Source organism: Mobula hypostoma, chromosome 8 (assembly GCF_963921235.1).
Source record: "Mobula hypostoma chromosome 8, sMobHyp1.1, whole genome shotgun sequence".
Classification (NCBI taxonomy): Eukaryota; Metazoa; Chordata; class Chondrichthyes; order Myliobatiformes; family Myliobatidae; genus Mobula; species Mobula hypostoma.
The window spans coordinates 56892209-56915435 of record NC_086104.1 but is presented as its reverse complement, the minus strand read 5'-3'; the positions used below and the strand labels follow the sequence as shown (position 1 = coordinate 56915435).

General features: G+C 42.1%; 1 protein-coding gene across 1 annotated transcript in view; it reads right to left on the bottom strand.

Moving 5' to 3' along the window:
- LOC134350550 (echinoderm microtubule-associated protein-like 6) overlaps window positions 1-23227 on the bottom strand; it is a 392224-nt gene that overhangs the window by 220738 nt on the left and 148259 nt on the right. The window contains exon 8 of the mRNA XM_063055883.1: window positions 2538-2675. Coding sequence (XP_062911953.1) covers window positions 2538-2675 — 138 coding nt within the window. The remainder of the gene's footprint in view (window positions 1-2537; window positions 2676-23227) is intronic.

Here is a 23227-nt window from a genome sequence, read left to right as displayed (position 1 = left end):
TTCTAAGAGGAAGGGCCCAAAAGTGTTCACGATACTCAAGGTGAGGCCTCACCAGTGCCTTCTAAAGCCTCAGCATCACATCCTTGCTCTTGTATTCTGGACCTCTTAAAATGAATGTTAACATGGCATTTATTTTCCTCATCACCGACTCAACCTGCAAATTAACATTCAGGGTGTTCTGCATAAGGGCTCCCAAGTCCTTTGCATCTCAGATTTTTGGATTTTCTGCCCATTTAGAAAATAGTCCGGACATTTATTTCTGCTACCAAAGTGCATGACCATGCATTTTCCAACATTGTATTTCATTTGCCACTTCCTTGCCTATTCTCCTAATCTGTTTAAGTCCTTCTGCATCCTACCTGTTTCCTTAACACTACTGTCCTCCACCAATCTTCATATCATCTGCAAACTTGGCAACAAAGCCATCTATTCCATCATCTAACTCATTTATATACAGCATAAAAAGAAGTTGGTCCCAACACCAACTCCTGCAGAACACCACTAGTCACTGGCAGCCAACCAGAAAAGGATCCTTTTATTCCCATTCGCTTCCTCCTACCAATTAGCCAATGTTCTAACCATGTTTGTAACTTTCCTGTAATACCATGGGCTCTTAACTTGGTAAGCAGCTACATGTGATGTAGCTTGTCAAAGGTCTTCTGAAAGTCCAACTATACAACATCCGCTACATCCCCTTTACCTATCCTACTTGTGATCTCCTCAAAGAATTCCAATAGGTTTGTCGGAAAGAATTTTCCCTGAAGGAAACCATTCTGACTTTGTACTATCTTGTCCTGTGTCACTAAGTACTTTATCACCCCACCTTTAACAATTGACTCTAACATCTTCCCAACCACTGGGGTCAGGCTAACTGGTCTATAATTTCCTTTCTGTTGCCTTCCTCAGTGGAGTAACTTTTGCAAATTTCCAGTCCTCTGGCACTATGCCAGAGTCCAATGATTTTTGAAAGATTATTTCTAATACCACTACAATCTCTAACGCTACCTCTTTTAGAACCCTAGGATGCAGTTCATCTGGTCCGGTTGACCTATGTACCTTCAGGTCTTTTAGCTTTTTGAGCACCTTCTCTCTTGTAAAAGTAACTGCCCCCACTTCTCTTCCTTCACACACTATAACATCAAGCATGTTGCTAGTGTCCTCCACAGTGAAGACTGATGCAAAATACTCATTTAGTTCATCAGCCATCTCCTTGTCCCCCGTTATTACTCCTGCCTCATAGCAATCCTTTGTCCACTCTCATTTCTCTTTTATTTTTAACATACTTGAAAAAACTTTCACTATCCATTTTGATATTATTTGCTAGCTTGCTTTCATATTTCATCTTTTCCCTTCTAATGATTTTTTAAGTTGCTCTGTAGGTTTTTAAAAACTTCCCAATCCTCTATCTTCCCACTAATTTTTGCTTTGTTGTATGTGTATTTGTGGCTATGAGGCAACCACTTTCTGAAAATATATACAATCGAGAAAAATTTCATCTTCTCTTGTTGCTATAGTGCCAATTACTAATCAGGAACAGTAATGTAGATCTTGAGCACAAACAGCCAGATGAACTTCTTAAGCGCACTGCTCTCCCTGAGACAGATGAAACATCCTGAAGTCTCCACGTGTAGCCCGGAATTGTCCACTGTTGTAAAGTTAACATATTTATCAAGTCCTTGGTTGACAGCTACTGCAGTTGATATCTAGAATGCACTGCCAGAGGAAACTGGTAGAATCAAATAAAATTATTACATTTTAGAGGCTTTCTGACAGACAGCTCCAAAAAGACAGTAGTGACAGAAGTCCTAATGTGGGCAACTAGGATTAGTGTAGATAGGCAAAAAAGTTAGCATGGACATGGTGTATAGAAGGGTCAGTTTGTGCTGTATGACTGACTCCAATTAAATACCCTCACTTCGTTTACCCATACTTGTTTTTAAAAAACATTAAATTTATCAATTAAAGATATGTTTAAATCATTGCTCGAATTTAAGGATTTTCTTTCATTGTCATATTTATGCATTCTTAATATACAGCTGTAATATAAATAAACTTGTCATAAATAATTGTGCTATTTACATTTCTAGAATTGGGACTGTTAATGCTGTGTATAGAAAGAGTTTCCAAAAGAAATGTAGCTCTAACTCTATAAATTAAATGTAGAATAAAATATTCATCTCTCTATTCGCACTGTGCAAACAGATGCATGGTGAGCACACACAACTCTTGGTATAATTTAGAAGCGACATTTTAATTCATGCTTTCCATAAATATTCCTGAAGCACTGTGTACTTTAGTAGACAAATGCTTCAAAAGTCCAATTCCAAAAATGCATGCATGCAGTCTGAAAGCAAGTCAACGGATGACTTAGTGTATCCTTGAATTTCCAAGCTTGCCATAATAGGACATTGGGATCTACTGTATACAGTACCTTCTGAAAATAAGTAGACTATTTTGAGCATCTTAAGGAACACATGTTAAGGTATTTGATATATATAAGTTACTCCACTACTTAAAGCAATGAAGAATATTTTTACCTGACTCGAAGTACAGTAAAGGAACCATCCTTCATTCCTAAAGCAAGTTGTGATCCATCGCTACTGAAAGCAACAGAGCGCACTGCCTCTTCCATGTTACAACGTGCAATAAGAGCATGATCTACAAGACTCCACAAACTGTAGGGAAAAAAAACACCGATCACACTGTCAAAATGTTTGTGACTGCCATAGAATGATGCAGGAAAAAAGCATATTCATCAGCTCACTGACTCCACACTATTCATCATGCACCCATTTACACTAATCATACATTGATCTCATTCTTTAATTCTTTTAGATTCTTAGCAACTCCTCCCTGATTTTACCACTCACTGGCATACTTGGGCAACTTATAGCCATCAATTAACATGCAAATTTTATACAGAAAGCTCCCAAGATCAGGATTGAAACCAAGTCTGCGACATTGCAAGGCAGTGGCATTTTGGCATATGAAAAATCATGATTCATGTGCTTTGAAACTGAAATTTAGCTATTTATTCCCCAAATATAACCCTTACCTCAATAATCAGAAAGCAATGCTCAGATAACTTTCCTTAAATTAGAAGCTTAGGAGGACGATGACGCCTAACGGTGACTTCTTTGCTTGTATTTTCGGAAACAGCTCTATTTCTATCTTTAATATCTCTACTTTTCCCTTTCAGGGTTCTTTTGAAGACCCTGACCTGGAGTTACATGCTGACTTCGGTTCTTTGTGGGAATGAGACCCACTCTCAGGTTCTTACGACTGGCTGCTATTCGATATACCAAGGACGTGGCCAAGAAGCACCTTCAGGTTTCTGGGATTTCATGGCTCTGGAGGTGGGACTCAAGGTCGGTGCCTCCGCAGGAATCTGGTGTATTGTGGGAGTACACGGAAGATCGAAAGCAGCAAGCTGGCTGCTGGCTGTGTGCCCAGAGACCAGAGTTCTTTGGGCATAGAGCTCGGAAAAAGCAACACAACAGACTTTTAACATTGTAAATCAGCAAGTTGTTTGTTATGTTTTTCCTCTCGCTGTGAAACGGGGACACCTCTTTTTCCCTTATTAGGGAGGGAGACAGCCTGTGGTATGTCGAATTACCAGGTGAACGAGTAGTCTTTGGGGTACTGCAAGTCTGTGTCTCTATTGATGCTTTGCTGCACGCTTGAGTGCTCGGTGGAGGGGGGAGGCGCTGATGCTTTTTTTTTGCTGGTGGGGGGGAATTGTCGCTTTGCTGCTGCTGCTGCTTTTGCATGGGTTGGGGGAGCTGGGGGGGCTTTGGGGTTCTAACACTTAACTGTCATTCATTCTTTGGAGCACTCCTCTGTTTTTATGGATGGTTGTGAAGAACAGAATTTCAAAATGTATTGAAGACCAGACAATTGTGCAATATCGCAAAGGAAGAATGGCTGAATCAAAAATGCAATGAAGTATAAGGCCATATTAACAACAGCAAAGAAATGCAGAAGAAAATTAAGGAAATTACTGGAATTAAAAAAACCTCCTCTACAGGATGCATTAGATCAGCAGACGGATCCATACTAACAGAGCCAGATAAAGTATATGAAAGGTGGATTCAGTATATAGAGCAGCCTTTTGAAGAAAATAGAGGGGAATCCCCAGATATTAAACAACCTAATTCTGACCCACCTATTACCAGAGAAGAAATAACTAAAGCAATGAAAAGCATAAAACATGGTAAAGCCCTGGACCTGATGAAATTTCAGTGGAAATGGTACAAGCCCTAGAAGGTATGGGCATAGATATTCTTTTTGAACTGTTTAATGGCATATATGAGTCTGGTGTATTGCCTGACAATCTCTTGGAATCAGTATTTATAACTCTGCTAAAAATTCCCGGAACTATTCACTGAGAAAATTATAGAACAGTCAGTCTTATGAGTCACATAATAAAGATTTTGTTGAAAATTGTTCTGAGTCGAATTAAAAACAAGTTAAGGCCAGAAACTTCTAAACTGCAATATGGGTTTATTGAGGATAGAGGAACTAAGAACGCAATTTTCATACTACGAATGTTTTCAGAAAGGGCAATTGAATATCAAAATGATGTCATTTTACGTTTTATTGATTTCACTAAAGCATTCCACAAAGTGCAACATGAAAAATTATTTCAAATTCTCGCTAAACTAAACATTGACCGAAGGGACCAACAACCCCTTCCAAATTAATACTGGAATCAAAAGGCAGCGGTAAAAATTGATGATAATATAAGCAGTTGGACTAAAATCCAAAGAGGAGTTAGACAGGGATGCGTTGCCTCACCGGAATTATTTAATATCTATAGCGAAATAACTCTCAGAGAAATAGAAGACCTAGATGGGATAAAAATTGGAGGTGTTAACATCAACAATATAAGATATGCAGATGATACCACCCTAATAGCAAGTGCTGCAGAAGACCGACAAATCTCCCTAGACAAAGTAGTACAAACAAGTGCAGATTTTGGTCTAACTGTCAACTGTAAAAAAACCAAATGTATGGTAATATCAAAAAGCAGGATACTCCCAACTGCCAATTGTACGTCAGTAACCAAGAGATTGAACAAAAGACCAGCTTTAATTACTTTGGTAGCTTTATATCACAAGATGCTGGAAATAAAGTAGAAATAAAAAGAAGAACTTCCACTGCCAAAACCAACTTCCAAAATATGAAACCCATTTTTACCAACAGACACATTTCTATGACAACAAGGCTTAGGCTACTAAAATGTTACATCTGATCAATCTTGCTATATGCTTCCGAAACATGGACTATAACACCAGAACTCCAAAGAAACTTAGAAGCAACAGAAATGTGGTTTCTTAGAAGAATGCTGAAAATATCATATAGAGATAGGGTAACTAATGAGACAATACTCCAACATGCCCATACATAAAGATCTTTAATGAGAACATTAAATGAGAGGAAACTTAAGTTCCTGGGCCATGTCATCGGAAAGGGAGAAACAGAATGCCTTACATTATAACCATATAACAATTACAGCACAGAAACAGGCCATCTTGGCCCTTCTAGTCCGTGCCGAACTCTTACCCTACCCTAGTCCCACCGGCCTGCATTCAGCCCATAGCCCTCCATTCCTTTCCTGTCCATATATCTATCCAATTTAACTTTAAACGACAACATAGAACCTGCCTCAACCACTTCTGCTGGAAGCTTGTTCCACACAGCTACCACTCTCTGAGTAAAGAAGTTCCCCCTCATGTTACCCCTAAACTTTTGTCCTCTAATTCTCAACCCATGTCCTCTTGTTTGAATCTTCCCCACTCTCAGTGAAAAAAGTCTAACTACGTCAACTCTATCAATCCTCCTCATAATTTTAAACATCTCTATCAAGTCCCCTCTCAACCTTCTACGCTCCAAAGAATAAAGACCTAACTTGTTCAATCTTTCTCTGTAACTTAGAAGATGAAACCCAGGCAACATTTTAGTAAACCTCCTCTGTACTCTTTCAATTTTAATGACCTCTTTCCTATAATTCAGTGACCAGAACTGTACACAATACTCCAGATTTGGCCTTACCAATGCCTTATACAAATTCAACATTACATCCCAACTCCTATACTCAATGCTCTGATTAATAAAGGTCAGCATACCAAAAGCTTTCTTCACCACCCTATCTACTTGAGAATCCATCTTCAGGGAACTATGCACCATTATTCCTAGATCCCTCTGTTCTAAAGCATTCTTTAATGCCCTACCATTTACCATGTATATCCTATTTTCACTAGTTCTACAAAAATGTAGCACCTCACATTTTTCAGCATTAAACTCCATCTGCCATCTTTCAGCCTACTCTTCTAACTGTCCTAAATCTCTCTGCAAGTTTTGAAAACCTGCCTCATCATCCAAACCACCACCTATCTTAGTATCATCTGCATACTTACTAATCCAATTTACCACCCTATCATCCAGATCATTAATATATATTACAAACAACATTGGACCTGCTACAGATCCCTGAGGCACACCGCTACACACCGTCCTCCAATCTGACACGCAGTAATCTACCACTACTCTCTGGCGTCTCCCATCTAGCCACTGCTGAATCCATTTCACTACTTCCATATTAATGCCTAACGATTGAACCTTCCTAACTCACCTTCCGTGTGGAACCTTGTCAAAGGCCTTACTGAAGTCCATATAGACAACATCCACTGTTTTACCCTCGTCAACTTTCTTAGTAACCTCTTCAAAAAATTCAATAAGATTTGTCAAACATGACCTTCCACACACAAATCCATGTTGACTGTTCCTAATCAGACTCTGTCTATCCAGAAAGTTATATATACCATCTCTAAAAATACTTTCCATCAATTTACCCACCACTGACGTCAAACTCGCAGGCCAATAATTGCCAGGTTTACTCTCAGAACCCTTTTTAAACAATGGAACCATATAAGCAATGCGCCAATCCTCCGGCACCATTCCTATTTCTAATGACATTTGAAATATTTCTGTCAGAGCCCCTGCTATTTCTACACTACCTTCCCCCAAAGTCCTAGGGACTATCTTGTCCGGACCCGGAGACTTATCCACTTTTATATTCCTTAAAAATGCCAGTACTTCCTCTTCTTTAATTGTCATACTTTCCATAACTACCCTTCTTGTTTCCTTTACCTTACACAATACAATATCCTTCTCCTTAGTGAATACCGAAGAAAAGAAATTGTTTAAAATCTCCCCCATCTCTTTTAGCCATCCACTCTGATTCTCCAAGGGAACAGTTTTATCCCTCACTATCCCTTTGCCACTAACATAACTGTAGAAACCCTTTGGATTTATTTTCACCTTACTTGCCAAAGCAACCTCATATCTTCTTTTAGCTTTTCTAATTTCTTTCTTAAGATACTTTTTACATTCTTTATATTCCTCGAGTACCTCATTAACTCCAAGCTGCCTATATTTATTGAAGATCCCTCTCTTTTTCTGAACAAAGTTTCTAATATCTCTTGAAAACCATGGCTCTCTCAAACTTTTAACCTTTCCTTTCAACCTAACAGGAACATAAACATTCTGAACCCTCAAAATTTCACCTTTAAATGAACTCTATTTCTCTGTTACATCCTTCCCATAAAACAAATTTTCCCAATCCATTCCTTCTAAATCCTTTCGCATCTCCTCAAAGTTAGCCTTTCTCCAATCAAAAATCTCAAGCCTCGGTCCAGTCCTATCCTTCTCCATAATTATACTGAAACTAATCACAAGGCCTTATGCCTGGGAAATGCGGAAGAGGAAGGCAAAGAAGAAAATATATGGACACTGTGAAATAACTAACAGACCTAAGTGTGCGAGATATCATTGACGCTGCGAGGGATCGTTCGATGTGGATCGCCCAAGCGTGTAACGTGCAAGGCACATGAAGAAGAAGAAGAAGATATTGTATACATTTCTCTGTACCTTTGAAACCTTGAAATATACTAAACAGGACAATAATTTATGTTAATATTGACAATTAGGGGTTGAAAGCCAATTTAAACTATGAATTTAGACTGGTCAACAGTTCAGCCTAGGCAGGGTTTAAATTGGATACTTAATGCAAATACACTGTTCTCACTTCCATGGTATATACCCATTTGGGTTAATGTTTATACAGATTAAGATCAAAAACAAGAAATGCTGCAAATAATCTATCACCTGCAGAGAAGGCCCATAAATTGGTTACAGCCCACCTTTATAATAAAAAAAAACACTTTTCCATTCTGTTCTTTGTGACATAATGGCAAGACCAGCATGTATTGCCTGTTTCCAACTTCATTCAAGAAGGTGGTGGTGTGACATTATTTTACAACTAGTGAAATTCTAGTGAAGTACTCCAAAGATGCAGTTAGGTTGCCAGTTCCAAAATTTAAACACAGTAATAATGAAGTAAAGGCAAAATAATTCCTAAGTCAGGATAGCATGTGACTTCTAAGGAAACATGCAGTAATTGAGCTATCAAGACCAGTAAGGTAATATTCACTATAGGATGGACAGGCTGTGTGTACTTTAATACTAGAAGCATGAAGGTTATGGGTGATGACCTTAGTGCATTGATCAGAAAACGGAACTAAGGATGTGGCCAAAAGAGACTGGGTTGATTGGGGGGGGGAGGGGAAGTTAAGCAATTAATTAGGTACACTATTACAGCAGCACTCAGAGAGGGCATATTGAAAGGCTCACCCACAGAGTCTCTATGAGTAGAACTCAAAGATAGGAGAAGTCACTTTGACGGGTTAATATTCAATACACAAGCTCAAAAACTGATACTCGAACTCCCTCCAATAGCCACTGTGATATTAAGGAACAGCTATGCAGACCAATTAGGGAATGGTGTCAAAATATAGTAGCGTAGTGTATGTAATTTTCTCCCTATAGACATATGACAACATGGCCAGATTCTGCTCTAACTCTATCTACATTTTAGATGACAACTCCATAGTGGGCTGAATCTCAAATGTGTCAGATTGCAAAGAAGAACCTAGTGGCTGGTTGGAGGATAAAGAAATTTAGTATATTCTCTCGATCCCCACCAATTTTTCAAGATCTGCCATAGAAAGTATCCTATCCAGATGCTTCATAGTTTAACATAGCCACTGCTCTCCCCATGACTTCAAGAAACTGCAGAGCTGTGAGCAGAGCTCGGATCATAAAAACCAGACTCCCCTCCATGACTCTGTCTACATTTTTTACTGTTTCAGTAATCCAGGACCCACCTATCCTGGACATTCTTCTCTTCTCCCCCATATCACTATCAGACAGAAGATAGAAAAACCTTAAAGTATGTACCACCAAGCTCATGAAAAGCTTCCATATTGCTGTTACAAGATTCTTAAATGGTTCCTAATAAGATGAGCTCTTGACCTCACAATCCACCATGTCTTGGCCTTGCCTACATTACACTTTCTTGCCTGCACTGTCGCAAAACAACAACTTTCATGACATACGCCAGTGATATTAAACCTGATTCCGAATTTCTCTGGAATTGTAACACTTTATTCTGCATTGAAAACACTTTTCTCTTCTATTACCTCATTGAACTGATGTGATGAAATGATCTGTATGCATGGCATGCAAAAGAACTTTTATTTTACTTCAGTACATGTGACAATATTAAATCAATTTACCATCTACAGATAAGTCCCCTTCAGATTATTTATATCTTCCTACTGTGTCTACAGCAGTGCGTCCTAGCCTGGTGCAAGCACAACTACCTCAAGCCAATACCACACAATACTCCACCTCATTCCTTGTACGTGGCCTATCAGCGGCGTCAACAGAGCTCTACCAAGAGGGATTTCTTGTTAAGTTGGTGACGGTTATTTAAAAAGGGAGCTTTGAGAACTTTTGTCCACTGTACGTGGCCTATCAGTGGCGTCAATAGAGCTTTACCAAATGGGGTTTCTCGCAGGTCGGCGGTGGTTAAAAAGGGAGTTTTGAGAGCGTTTGTCCATTGTATGTGGCCTATCAGCGGCATCAACAGAGCTCTACCAAGAGGTATTTCTCATGTTGGCGGCAATTATTTAAAAAGGGAGCTTTGAGAATGTTTGTCCATAGTACATGGCCCATCAGCTGCGTCAACAGAGCTCTACCAAGAGGGATTTCTTGCAGGTCGGTGGCAGTAATTTAAAAAGGGAGCTTCAAGAACACTTATCCATTGAAGGTGGTCTATCAGTGGCATCAACAGAGCTCCATGAACTAAATAAAAGTACAGAAGGGATAGGTGGAGTGGCCATTGTCGGGAGTAGGCGAGAGTAGAAGCAACAGGCTTTGGCTCAAACCAGGCTTCAGCTCAGAAGAGGCGTCAGCTCTGTGTAAAGTGTCTGTTAAGGTTACCTTTTTGTTTTTTTTCCCCTGTCTTACTGTACCATTTAAATGGCTGTGGTGTGCTTTTCTTGCTGGATGTTGGAGAACTGAGAGACCCAGAGTCTCCTGGGGAACTACATCTGCGTGAAGTGCATCTGGCTGCAGCTCCTTGAAGACCGTGTTAGGGATCTGGAGCAGCAACTGGATGACCTTCGGCTTGTACGGGAGAGCGATCAAAGTTACAGGGAAGTAGTCACCCCGAAGTTGCAGGAGACAAGTAGCTGGGTTCAGGAGAAATGGAAATAGGCAGTTAGAGCAGAGCACCCCTGTGGCCATTCCCCTCAAAAACAAGTATACCGCTTTGGATACCTGTGTGGGGGATGACCTTCCAAGAGAATGCCGTGGCAACCAGGTTACAGGCACTGAGCATGGGTCCATGGTGCAGAAGGGAAAGAGAGACAAGATGGGAGTGGTAGTGATAGGGGACTCGATAGAAAGGGGAACAGAAAAGAGATTCTGTGAAAAGAGAAACGGAATGGGACACCCAGATGGTACGTTGCCTCCCAGGTGCCAGGGTCAGGGATGTCTACGGTGCACCCACAACATTTTGGAGAGGCAGGGGGAGCAGCCAGATGTCTTGGAACATATCGGTACCAATGACATAGGAAGGAAAAGCAATGAGGTCCTGAAAAGAGAATTTAGAGAGCTAGGTAGAAAGCTGGAAAACAGGATCTCCTGGGTAGTAACTTCTGGATTGCTGCCTGTGCCACATGCCAGTGAGGGTAGAAACAGGATGATTCGGCAGATAAATACATGGCTGAGAAGCTGGTGCAGGGGACAGGGCTTCAGCTCTTGGATAATTAGGAGAGGCATGACCTGTTCAAAAGTGATGAGGGGCACCAATATTTGCGCAGGCAAGTTTGTTAGAGCTGTTGGGGAGGGTTTAACCTAACTTGGCAGGGAGGTGGGAACCGGAATGAAGGGACTCAGGAAAGGACAGATGGTAAAAAGGTAAAGATAGCATGCAGTCAGATTGTCAGGAAGGGCATGGGACTTAGTTGCATCCAACAGGCTGAGTATCAAATCATTAGAGATGCAGAATCAGAAAAGGTGGCAAATATAGTACTCAAGGTGATGTATCTAAATGAACGTAGTATAAGAAATAAGGTGGATGATCTTGTTGCAATATTACAGATTGCCAGGTATGATGTTTTGGCAATCACTAAATCGTGGCTGAAGGATGATTGTAGTTGGGAGCCGGATGTCCAAGGTTACACATTATATCGGAGAGATAGGAAGGTAGGCAGAGGGGGTGGTGTGACTCTACTGGTAAAGAATAGCATCAAATCAGTAGAAAGTTGTGACATAGGATTGGAAGATGTTGAATCCTTGTGGGTTGGGTTAAGAAACTGTAAGGGTAAAAGGATGTTGATGGCAGTTATATACAGGCCTCCCAACAGTGGCTGGGAGGTAGACCACAGGTTACAGCAGGAAATAGAAAAGACAGTCAACAGGGCAATGTTATGGTAGTCATGGGAGATTTTAACATGCAGGTCAATTGGGAAAATCAGGTTGGTAATGGATCTCATGAGAGAGAGTCTGTTGAATGCCTAAGAAATAGCTTTTTCCAGCAGTTTGTCGTTGAGCCAACTAGGAGATCAGCTATACTGGATTAGGTGTTACGTAATGAACCAGAGGCGATTAGGGAGCTTAAGGTAAAAGTAACCTTGGGAACCAGTGATAACTATATGATAGTGTTTAACTTGAAATTTAAAAGGACGAAAGTAAAGTCTGATGTAGCAGTATTTCTGTGGACGAAGGGAAATTACAATGGTATGAGAGAAGAATTGACCAAAGTAAGTTGGAAGGAGCTGCTGGCAGGGATGTCAGCAGAGCAGCAATGGCATGCATTTCTGGGAAAAATGAGGAAAGTACAGGACACGTGTATTCCAAAAATGAAGAAATACTCAAATGGTAAAATAGTACAAACATGGCTGACAATGGATGTCAAAGCTATTGTAAAAACAAAAGAAAGGGCATACAACAAAGCAAAAATTAGTGGAAAGATAGAGAATGAGAAGTTTTTAAAATCCTACAGAGAGCAACTAAAAAGATCATTAGAGGGGAAAAGATGAAGCATGAAAGCAAGCTGGCAAATAATATCAAAGTGGATAGTAAAATTTTTTTAAGTATGTTAAAAATAAAGGAGAAATGAGAGTGGACATAGGGTCACTAGAAAATGAGGCAGGAGAAATAATAACGGGAGACAAGGAGATGGCTGATGAACTAAATGAGTATTTTGTACCAGTCTTCACTGTGGAAGACACTAGTAGTATGCCTGATGTTGTAGTGTGTGAAGGAAGAGAAGTGGGTGCAGTTATTAGAGACATAGAAACATAGAAAATAGGTGCAGGAGTAGGCCATTCGACCCTTCGAGCCTGCACCACCATTCAGTATGATCATGGCTGATCATCCAACTCAGAACCCTGTACCTGCTTTCTCTCCATACCTCCTGATCCCTTTAGCCACAAGGGCCATATCTAACTCCCTCTTAAATATAGCCAATGAACTGGCCTCAACTGTTTCCTGTGGCAGAGAATTCCATAGATTCACCACTCTCTGTGTGAAGAAGTTTTTCCTCATCTCGGTCCTAAAAGGCTTCCCCTTTATCCTCAAACTGTGACCCCTCGTTCTGGACTTCCCCAATATCGGGAACAATCTTCCTGCAACTAGCCTGTCCAATCCCTTTAGAATTTTATACGTTTCAATAAGATCTCCCCTCAATCTTCTAAATTCCAGCGAGTATACGCCTAGTCGATCCAGTCTTTCATCATGAAAGTCCTGCCATCCCAGGAATCAATCTGGTGAACCTTCTTTGTACTCCCTCCATGGCAAGAATGTCCTTCCTCAGATTAGGGGACCAAAACTGCACACAATACTCCAGGTGTGGTCTTACCAAGGCCTTGTACAACTGCAGTAGAATCTCCCTGCTCCTGTACTCGAATCCTCTTGCCATGAATGCCAGCATACCATTCGCCTTTTTCACCGCCTGCTGTACCTGCATGCCCACTTTCAATGACTGGTGTATAATGACACCCAGGTCTCGTTGCACCTCCTCTTTTCCTAATCGGCCACCATTCAGATAATAATCTGTTTTCTTGTTCTTGCCACCAAGGTGGATAACCTCACATTTATCCACATTAAATTGCATCTGCCATGAATTTGCCCACTCACCTAACCTATCCAAGTCACCCTGCATCCTCTTAGCATCCTCCTCACAGCTAACACTGCCGCCCAGCTTCAGGTCATCTGCAAACTTGGAGATGCTGCATTTAATTCCCTCATCTAAGTCATTAATATATATTGCAACAACTGGGGTCCCAGCACTGAGCTTTGCGGTACCCCACTAGTCACTGCCTGCCATTCTGAAAAGGTCCCATTTATTCCCACTCTTTGCTTCCTGTCTGCCAACCAATTCTCTATCCACATCAATACCATACCCCCAATACCATGTCCTTTAAGTTTGCACACTAATCTCCTGTGTGGGACCTTGTCAAAAGCCTTTTGAAAATCCAAATATACCACATCCACTGGTTTGCCCCTATCCACTCTACTAGTTACATCCTCAAAAAATTCTATGAGATTCGTCAGACATGATTTTCCTTTCACAAATCCATGCTGACTTTGTCCAATGATTTCACTGCTTTCCAAATGTGCTGTTATCACATCTTTGATAACTGACTCTAGCAGTTTCCCCACCATCAATCTCAGGCTAACCGGTCTATAATTCCTTGGTTTCTCTCTCCCTCCTTTTTTAAAAAACGGGGTTACATTAGCCACCCTCCAATCCTCAGGAACTAATCCAGAATCTAAAGAGTTTTGAAAAATTATCACTAATGCATCCACTATTTCTTGGGCTACTTTCTTAAGCACTCTGGGATGCAGACCATCTGGCCCTGGGGATTTATCTGCCTTTAATCCCTTCAATTTACCTAACACCACTTCCCTACTAACATGTATTTCCCTCAGTTCCTCCATCTCACTAGACCCTCAGTCCCCTATTATTTCCAGAAGATTATTTATGTCCTCCTGAGTGAAGACAGAACCAAAGTAGTTATTCAATCAGTCTGCCATGTCCTTGTTCCCCATGATCAATTCACCTGTTTCTGACTGTAAGGGACCTACATTTGTCTTAACCAACCTTTTTCTTTTCACATATCTATAAAAGCTTTTACAGTTTTTATGTTCCCTGCCAGCTTTCTCTCAATCTTTTTTCTCTTTCCTAATTAAGCCCTTTGTCCTCCTCTGCTGGACTCTGAATTTCTCCCAGTCCTCAGGTGTGCCACTTTTTCTGGCTAATTTGTATGTTTGTTCTTTGGAATTGATACTATCGCTAATTTAGCTGGTCAGCCACGAATGCACTATTGTTACAAGAGAGAAGGTGTTCAAAAAGCTGAAAGACCTAAAGGTACATTAGTCACCCAGAGCAGAGGAACTGCACCCGAAGGTTTTGAAAGAGGTAGCATTAGAGATTGTGGTGGCATTAGAAATGATCTTTCAGAAATCATTGGACTCTGGCATGGTGCCAGAGGACTGGAAAATTGCAAAAGTTACTCCATTCTTTAAGAAAGGAGGAAGGCAGCAGAAAGGAAATTATAGCCCAGTTAGCCTGACCTCAGTGGTTGGGAAGATGTTAGAGTCAATTGATAAGGATGAGGTGATGGAGTATTTGGTGATACAGGACAAGATAGGACAAAGTCAACATGGTTTCCTTCAGGGAAAATCCTGCCTGACGAACCTGTGGAAATCCTTTAGGAGATTACAAGTAGGATAGATAAAGGGGATGCAGTGCAGGTTGTATATTTGGACTTTCAGAAGGCCTTTGACAAGGTGCCACACATGAGGCCGCTTACCAAGTTAAGAACCCATGGTATTACAGAAAAGTTACTAACATGGTTAGAGCATTGGCTCATTGGTAGGTGGCAGTGAGTGGGAATAAAAGGATCCTTTTCTGGTTGGCTGCCACTGACTAGTGGTGTTCCGCAGGGGTTGGAGTTGGGAGCACTTCTTTTTATGCTGTATATAAATAATTAAGGTGATGGAATAGGTGGCTTTGTTGCCAAGTTTGCAGATGATATGAAGATTGGTGGCGGGGAAACAGATAGGATGCAGAAGAGTTTACATTAGGAGAATGGGCAAGAAAGTGGCAAATGAAATACAATGCTGGAAAATGCATGGTCATGCACTTTGGTAGTAGAAATAAATGTGCAGCCTATTTTCTAAATGCAGAGAAAATACAGGAATCTGAGATGCAGAGGGACTTTGGAGTCCTTGTACAGAACACCCTGAAGGTTAACTTGCAGGTGGTGAGGAAGGAAAATGCCACGTTAGCATTCATTTCAAGTGGTCTAGAATACAAAAGCAAGGATGTGAAGCTGAGGCTTTTTAAGGCACTGGTGAGTATTGTGAACAGTTTTGGGCCCCTCATCTTAGAAAAGATGTGCTGGTATTGGAGAGGGTCCAGAGAAGGTTCACAAGGATGATTCCAGGAATGAAAGGGTTCTAACAAGAAGAACTCTTGATGGCTCTAGATCTGTTCTCGCTGGAATTCAAAAGGATGAGAGGGGATCTCACTGAAACCTTTCAAATGTTGAAAGGCCTAGACAGAGTAGGTGTGGAAAGGATGTTTCTAATGGTGGACAAGTCTACGACAAGAGGACACAGCCTCAGGAAAGAGGGGTGCCCTTTCAAAACAAAGATGCAGAGAAATTTCTTTAGCCAAAGGGTAGTTAATTTGTGAAATTTGTTGCCACATGCAGCTGTGGAGGCCAGGTCTTTGGGTGTATTTAAGTCAGAGATTGATTGGTTCTTGATTGGACATGGCACCAATGGTTACAGGGAGAAGGCCGGTAACTGGAGTTGAGGAGGAGTGAAAAAAAAGGATCAGCCATGATTGAATGGTGAAGCAGACTCAATGGGCCAGATGACCTAATTCTGCTCCTATGTCTTATGGTCTTATGGTCTCATGAAAATCAAATCTGTCCAATGCTTCTCTCCATAATAAACCTACCCAATTATTTACACCGCTTCCTCTCTGCAATGAATACTTCATGGAACACACAACCCATTCAAGAATGTCAGCAGGTTGTGATGGTAGGATAAAAGTGCAGGGAAAAAACTGAGAGATTTTTGTGTGATAAGCCTGTTTACTCCTGAAGTGACAGCCGGAATGCAAGCAGAGAGAGTTTAACTGAATGGAGATAGCAGAGGACAGTGGAGTGACACAAAGATCCAATATCAGAACTTTGATATAAAAAGCAAATACTGTGAAATATGCAGCAGGTCAGGTCAATTCTGTGGGAAAATGTAATGCTACTATGTCAGAATGGGCCAATGTGCTGTTCCTCAAACTTGTATTGAACCTCATGACAATCTAAAGACAGGGGATCAAAATTGAAATAGAATGTAAAGGTTGAGTGGCAGGCAACTGGAAAATCAGTGTACTCTTGAAGATCAAAGGAAGGTGATCTACAAAGTAGTCACCTAATCTGTATTTGGTTCCAACATAAAGATAATCACATATGCATCAAAAGCACACTGTATTTGCGGAAATATGAGTAATTGTGCCTTCAACAGGAAAGACAGCTCAAGTCTATGGACTTCAAGAAGAACTGAGTTAGAACAGTAGATCCTGAGTATCTCCTGCAATTACTTGACAACATGCTGTAGAAATGGAAAACAGAATTAGGGCATCACAGAGGGAGCAGTCTTTTCAGAATACCGGAAGGGAAGAGTAAGTCGTGTCTGGTGTTACAAATTATGGAGAATTCTGTTGAATATTAAGGATGGTGGGATCAAAGGTGAGAAACACTATCATTGTTCTGACTGTGATTAACTAGCATTCATCACTGGTTCAAACAGCATCACAAGAGTCACATGGGCAATAGAACATAGAACAGCACAGCACAGCACAGCACAGCACAGCACAGCACAGGAACAGGCCCACAATGTTGTGCCAAACCAATTAAATTACTTATCAAATGGCTAACTAAACTAATGTCTTCTGTCTACATAATATCTATATCCTTCCATTTTCCTCATGCTCATGTGCCTATCTAAACATTGCTTAAAGTTCCAAATGTTCCTGCCTCCACAAAGACCACCACAGGCAGATCACTCCAGGTCCCCACCACTCTCTATATAAAAAAAAAATTGTCTCTCACATCTCCTTTTAAATTACCCCCTCTCACTTTAAATGCATGACCTCTGGTGTTAGACATTTCAATCCTAGGGAAAAAAATATAATCTGCCGACTCTATCTATGCCTCTCATAATCTTATAAATCTCTGTAAGATCTTTCTTCAGCTGCTCCAGAGAAGACAACACAAGTTGGTCCAAACTTCTGTTAAAGCCCGTGCTCTCTAAACGTATTCTGTACCTTTTCTATAGCCTCAATATCTTTCCTATAATAGGGCGACTAGATCCGTGTGCAATACTCCATATGTAGCATAACTAGAAGTGTTATAAAGCTGCAACACAACTTCCTGACCTTTGTACTCACTGACTCAGCTAATAAGAGTAAGCATGCCATACGCATCTTAACCACCCTATCCACCTGTTGGACACTTTCAGGGAGCCAAGATCCTTCTGCTCATCACCACTGTTATGGGTCCGTTCCTTAAGTGTACTGTCTCTTTAAATTTGACCTACCAAAGTGCAACATTTCACAATTGGCAGGGTTAAAATCCACCCATATCTGCAAATGACTGAAATCCCAGTGTATTCTTTGCCAGTCCTCCACGCCACTATCCAAAACACCACCAATCTTTGTATCACCCGCAAACCTACAAACCCATCCATCTACATTTTCATCCAGGTCATCTGGATCAATTCCACTTGTCCTCATCCAGGTTGGCCTGGACCACTACCATATCCTGCCAGAAATGCCAGACATGATATCCAGCTACCTAGGAGGATTCACGCTATGCTTCACTTCAACCCACTTTACAACTAGGTCGCAAGAACTCCAAAAAGGGATTCCAACTGGCTGTATCATCTTCCCCCATCTTATTTGTCATGGGTATCAACCTCTTCATATCAGCAACAGCAGACATAACCCAAGGCCCAGTGTTGGAGCCCAGCATCCGACAACCTGCAATACGGGGGATCATGGATGACATCAGAATAACCACTGTAACCCATGTCCAAGCAAGATGGCTATTGGAAACCCTGGTCAATGTAGCTACCTGGGCTAGGATGACCTTCAAGACCAGAAAGTCCAGATGCATGGTGATTAAAGAGGGCAAGGTTACTAGCAAGTTCAGTCTTCAAGTACAGGGAGAATCATTCCATCCACAGAGGAGAACTCAGTAAAGAGTTTTGGAAAGTGGTTTAATGCAGCACTGACAGACTGCGCCAACATCACCAACATTGCAAAAAAAAGACTGAAGAGTGGCTGAAGAAGATTGACAAAACCAGCCTCCCTGACAAATTTAAGACATGGCTGTACCAACATGCTCTTCTACCAAGCCTCCTCTGGCTTTTCATAGTGTACGAGTTCCCCTTGACCACTGTAGAAGGCATCAAGAAGAAAGTCAATAATCACCTGCAGAGATGGCTGGGGATCCCCCTCAAGTTTTTCTTCAGTGGGGCTCTACTTCAGATCAGGCCAGCTATAGCTCTCATTGTCACCGATAGTGGAGGAGTTCAAGGTGGCAAAGTGTAGAGTTGTGTAACACGGAGGGACTCCGATGACAAGCTAATAAACCAAGCAGGAGTCACAAGAAGACTGGGCCAAAAGTGGGCTGCCAACTTGGCCACAGACCAGGCAATGAGCTCTCTACAACTAAGAGAGATCATTGGCAATCCATGCCTGGGATAGCAAGGCTCAGCACACTACCAATGATGGGGGATTACAAGGGCAAGTGATAGGCATGACATGGTCCAGGCAGAGGTGTGGAACCTTGAAGACAAAAGATGGGTATCGAAGGCAGTGGAGTTGGGGTGATAGGATGCCTGGACAAAACGGGATCTTTCCAAGCCCAAGATCACATGGGCAGGGCTTTGGAGACTGGAGCCCTTCCGCATTTCTTTCCTCCTGCGGTCCATGTACAACCCTCTTCTTCCATCATCACAGCAGTACACATGGGGACTGAGAGAGGATCCTAACTGCAAGCTTTGTGGTCAGTGTGGTTCACTGACACACATACTGTCAGGATGCAAAACAGCTTTAACACAAGTACAGTATAGGTAGTGCCACGACAAGGTCCTGCTGTCCCTTGCTGACACACTAGAGTGGAAGAGGTGTAAAAAGAGACCAGCTGGCAGAGAGGGAAACAGGGCAGTCATCTTCATCAAGGAGGGGGCCACGCCATCACATCAAAGAGGCAGAAATCCAGTCTGCTGCGAACTGCCAAATCATGGGAGATGAGGGCTCATGTGGGGGGGCGGGGGGAAGCTGCAGTTCCCGGATGTGATGCAAACCACACTTCAACCAGACATCATAATGTGGTCCACTGAAGGCAAGAAAATCATCCTGGTGGAACTCACAGTACCACGGGAGGAAGGAAGAGAGGAGGCTCACGAGAGGAAGGCCCTGAAGCACCGGTCCTTAGTCCAGGAGTGCAGGGACGATGAATGGCAGATATGGCTACTGCTCGTGGAGTTCGGCTGTAGAGGGCTCCCGACAAGGTTGGCATGGAGGTTGCTGTCTGCACTGGGCCTTGATGAAAAGAGCAAGAACCAAGCAGCTCGCAGGTTGGGGGAGGAAGCAGAAAGAGCCTCTTGCTGGATATGGAGCAGGCGAGAGGAGTTGAGCTGGAAGTCAGGAGCAGATAGGCAGTGACTTGGACACCACTGCTGACCCGCCAACTGGAGAATGTACAGCTAAGGGTGAAAGCAAAGTTGGGCATCACCATATGACATCTGCTCCTAGCCAAAGGTTACAGTTACCTCATCAGGCACCCCAGTGTATGATACAATATACAGCACAAACAGCAGAGATTCCAGTACAAATCCCTGCAGAACATTACTAATCACAGACCTCCAGCTAGAATAAGTCCCTTTGACCACTACCCTCTGTCTTCTAAGGGCAAGCCAGTTCTGAATCTAAATAGCCATCTCACCATGCATCTTCATCTTTTGGACGAGCCTCCATGAGGGATCTTAACAAACATCTGACTAAAATCCACGTAGACAACATCCACGGCTGAACCGTCATCAGCCACCATCATCACATCTCCAAAAACCTCAATAAAGTTAGTAAGACTTGACTTGTCTTGTACAAAGCCATGATGGCATTCCCTAATTAGGCCATGGTTTTCCAAATGCTCAGGAATCCTATCCATAATAAATCTCCCCAGTACTTTCCTTACCACTGACATGCTTCCAGGATTATCCCCGATTCCCTTCTTAAATAATGGAACAGCATTAGCTACTCATCAGTCCTCCTGGACCTTGCCTGTGGTCAAGGCCCTGGCAACCTCTTGCCTCTCTCAATAACCTGCGATATATCCCATCAGGCCCAGGGGATGTACCTACCTTACTGCTCTTTAAGAGATACAACACTACCTCATCCTTTACCTCAAAAAGCCCTACCATATCAATACATTCAGCACCGATTTCCCTATCCTCCACGTCCTTCTCCTTGGAAAGTGCTAATTAAGTTATCCTCTTACTCTTGATGCCTTGAGATTCTCTTTAATCCTTCTTTAATTCTCCTGGCTTTCTTAATTCCATTCTTGAGTTCTCTTCTGGCTTCTTTATAATCCTCCAGGGCTCTGTTTGCTTCTAGCTTCCTAAGCTTTTCACACTTTTCCTTTTCTTGACAAAATCCATCACCTCTCTTGACATCCAAGGTATTCATCTTGGCAACCTTGTCTTTCCTTCTGATGGAACATAACTGTCCAGTGCTCTATGCAGTTGGTCTTTAAACACCCTCCACGTGTCAGATGTGAACTTGCACCAAACAGCTATTTGAATTTATTCATTTTTTGCTTAGAGATGTAGCATCGAATAGGGCCTTCTGGCCCTTTGGGCCACGCCACCCAGCAACCACTGATAACCCCCATTTCCCCTACCTAACCACAGGAGAATCGCCAATTTACCTTTGGACTGTGGGAGGAAACCGGGGCACCCAGAGAAAACCCATGCATTCCATGGGGAGGATGTACAGTCTCTCCTTACAGAGTTTGCCGGGTTTGAACTCTGAACTCCAATGCCCCAAGCTGTAATAGCATCACACTAACCGCTGCACTGCCGTGGCACCCAATTAACTCTTTCTTTTTCCTGCCTAATGCTCTTGTAATTTGCCCTGTTCCTATTCAATACTCTCTTGTAAGGTCCATACTTAACCTTATTTACAGTTATCTTAAAACTTGAGTTGTGGTCACTGTTGCCTTAGGATATTAAGAACTCCAAGTACTGCAGGTCTACCTTACTAGCAAATTGCTATATAGCAGTGGAGCTGAGCAACACTGGATTGTTGCGCACCTGCTATAGATACCTAGGGAAGAAGGCATCAGAGACTATATGCAGAGGTGGTGCACAATCCAACAAACGGTGCAAATCATTGTCTTGGACATTTTTTTTGTGATTCAAGACCTTGTTGGACTTTAGTAATGTAGAAACGTGGGATACTGCAAGCCCGGTTCATTAGCAAGACTGACAACGGAGGAGCTGTGTGGCCTCTGTCGTTGTGCGGACAAGCCCTCTTGCTACAGCATCACCTATTACAGCCACACAGGGGAGGAAGCAGCAAGGGCCAAGGGCGGAGTATGAAACAGCAAAGGCACAACAGGTGCTGGGTTGGGGACTCGCTTCTCCCATCAGTGCTGCTCTCCAGTGTTCACTCAGTACAAGACAAGCTGAATTGTGTTCACCTGTGGCTGCACTAGCTCATGATGAAGAGCTGCTGCATACTTTTTCTTGCAGAAACCTGGCTCCATCCAGGGCAATCTTCAGGCCATGGCACTCAGGAACTTGGGTAATATTATTATTACTATTTTTTCAGGAATGTATGTGCTATCTTCACTACACTTGCTATGTGTGGCCATATGTACGTGTTTTGAACCTTGGCCCGAGGAAGACTGGTTCATTTAGCTGTTACATGTGTATGGTTGAATGACTGACAACTAACCTTGAACATGGTCAGTGTACAGCAAACAGTTCAACCTCTTCTACATGACCTGTCTGTGCAAAATACACTACATCAAGTGGCAAGATCAGATTCTATACACAGCTCCCACCTAAACAAACCTCCACAGCACTTAGACTTTGTTAAAAGAATGGGTGGGCAGGACATGTCAGAGGAATGTCTGAAAACAGAATATCAAAGCAACTAACAACAGGAATTCTGCAGATGCTGGAAATTCAAGCAACACACATCAAAGTTGCTGGTGAACGCAGCAGGCCAGGCAGCATCTCTGGGAAGAGGTGTAGTCGACGTTTCAGGCCGAGACGGGTCCTGGCCTGAAACGTCGACTGCACCTCTTCCTAGATATGCTGCCTGGCCTGCTGCGTTCACTATCAAAGCAGCTACTTTATGGAGAATTGACTGTGGGCAAACAGATGAGGAAATTCATTCACATCTCTTAGAGCATCCCCAAAGAGCTTCAAAGTTGAAACATGTTACTTGGAACAAGCATTAGACCATCCCCCTGTTTGACATACCTATTTAAAAAGCTATCCTTGCTCATATTAGGAAGAAAGAATAGACAGAACAATGATGAAAAGCAAACCCATAAAATAAGAACCACTGACGCAGCAGTATTCCTATACTTCTGTCATCTGTGTGAAAGGAGCTTTCGAGCCCAGATTGTTGTAATTAACCATATCAATACACATCATATTGACCAAATGTCACAGACTTACTCCAGAATATAGGACGAACAATACTTCTGAACTCATGCCG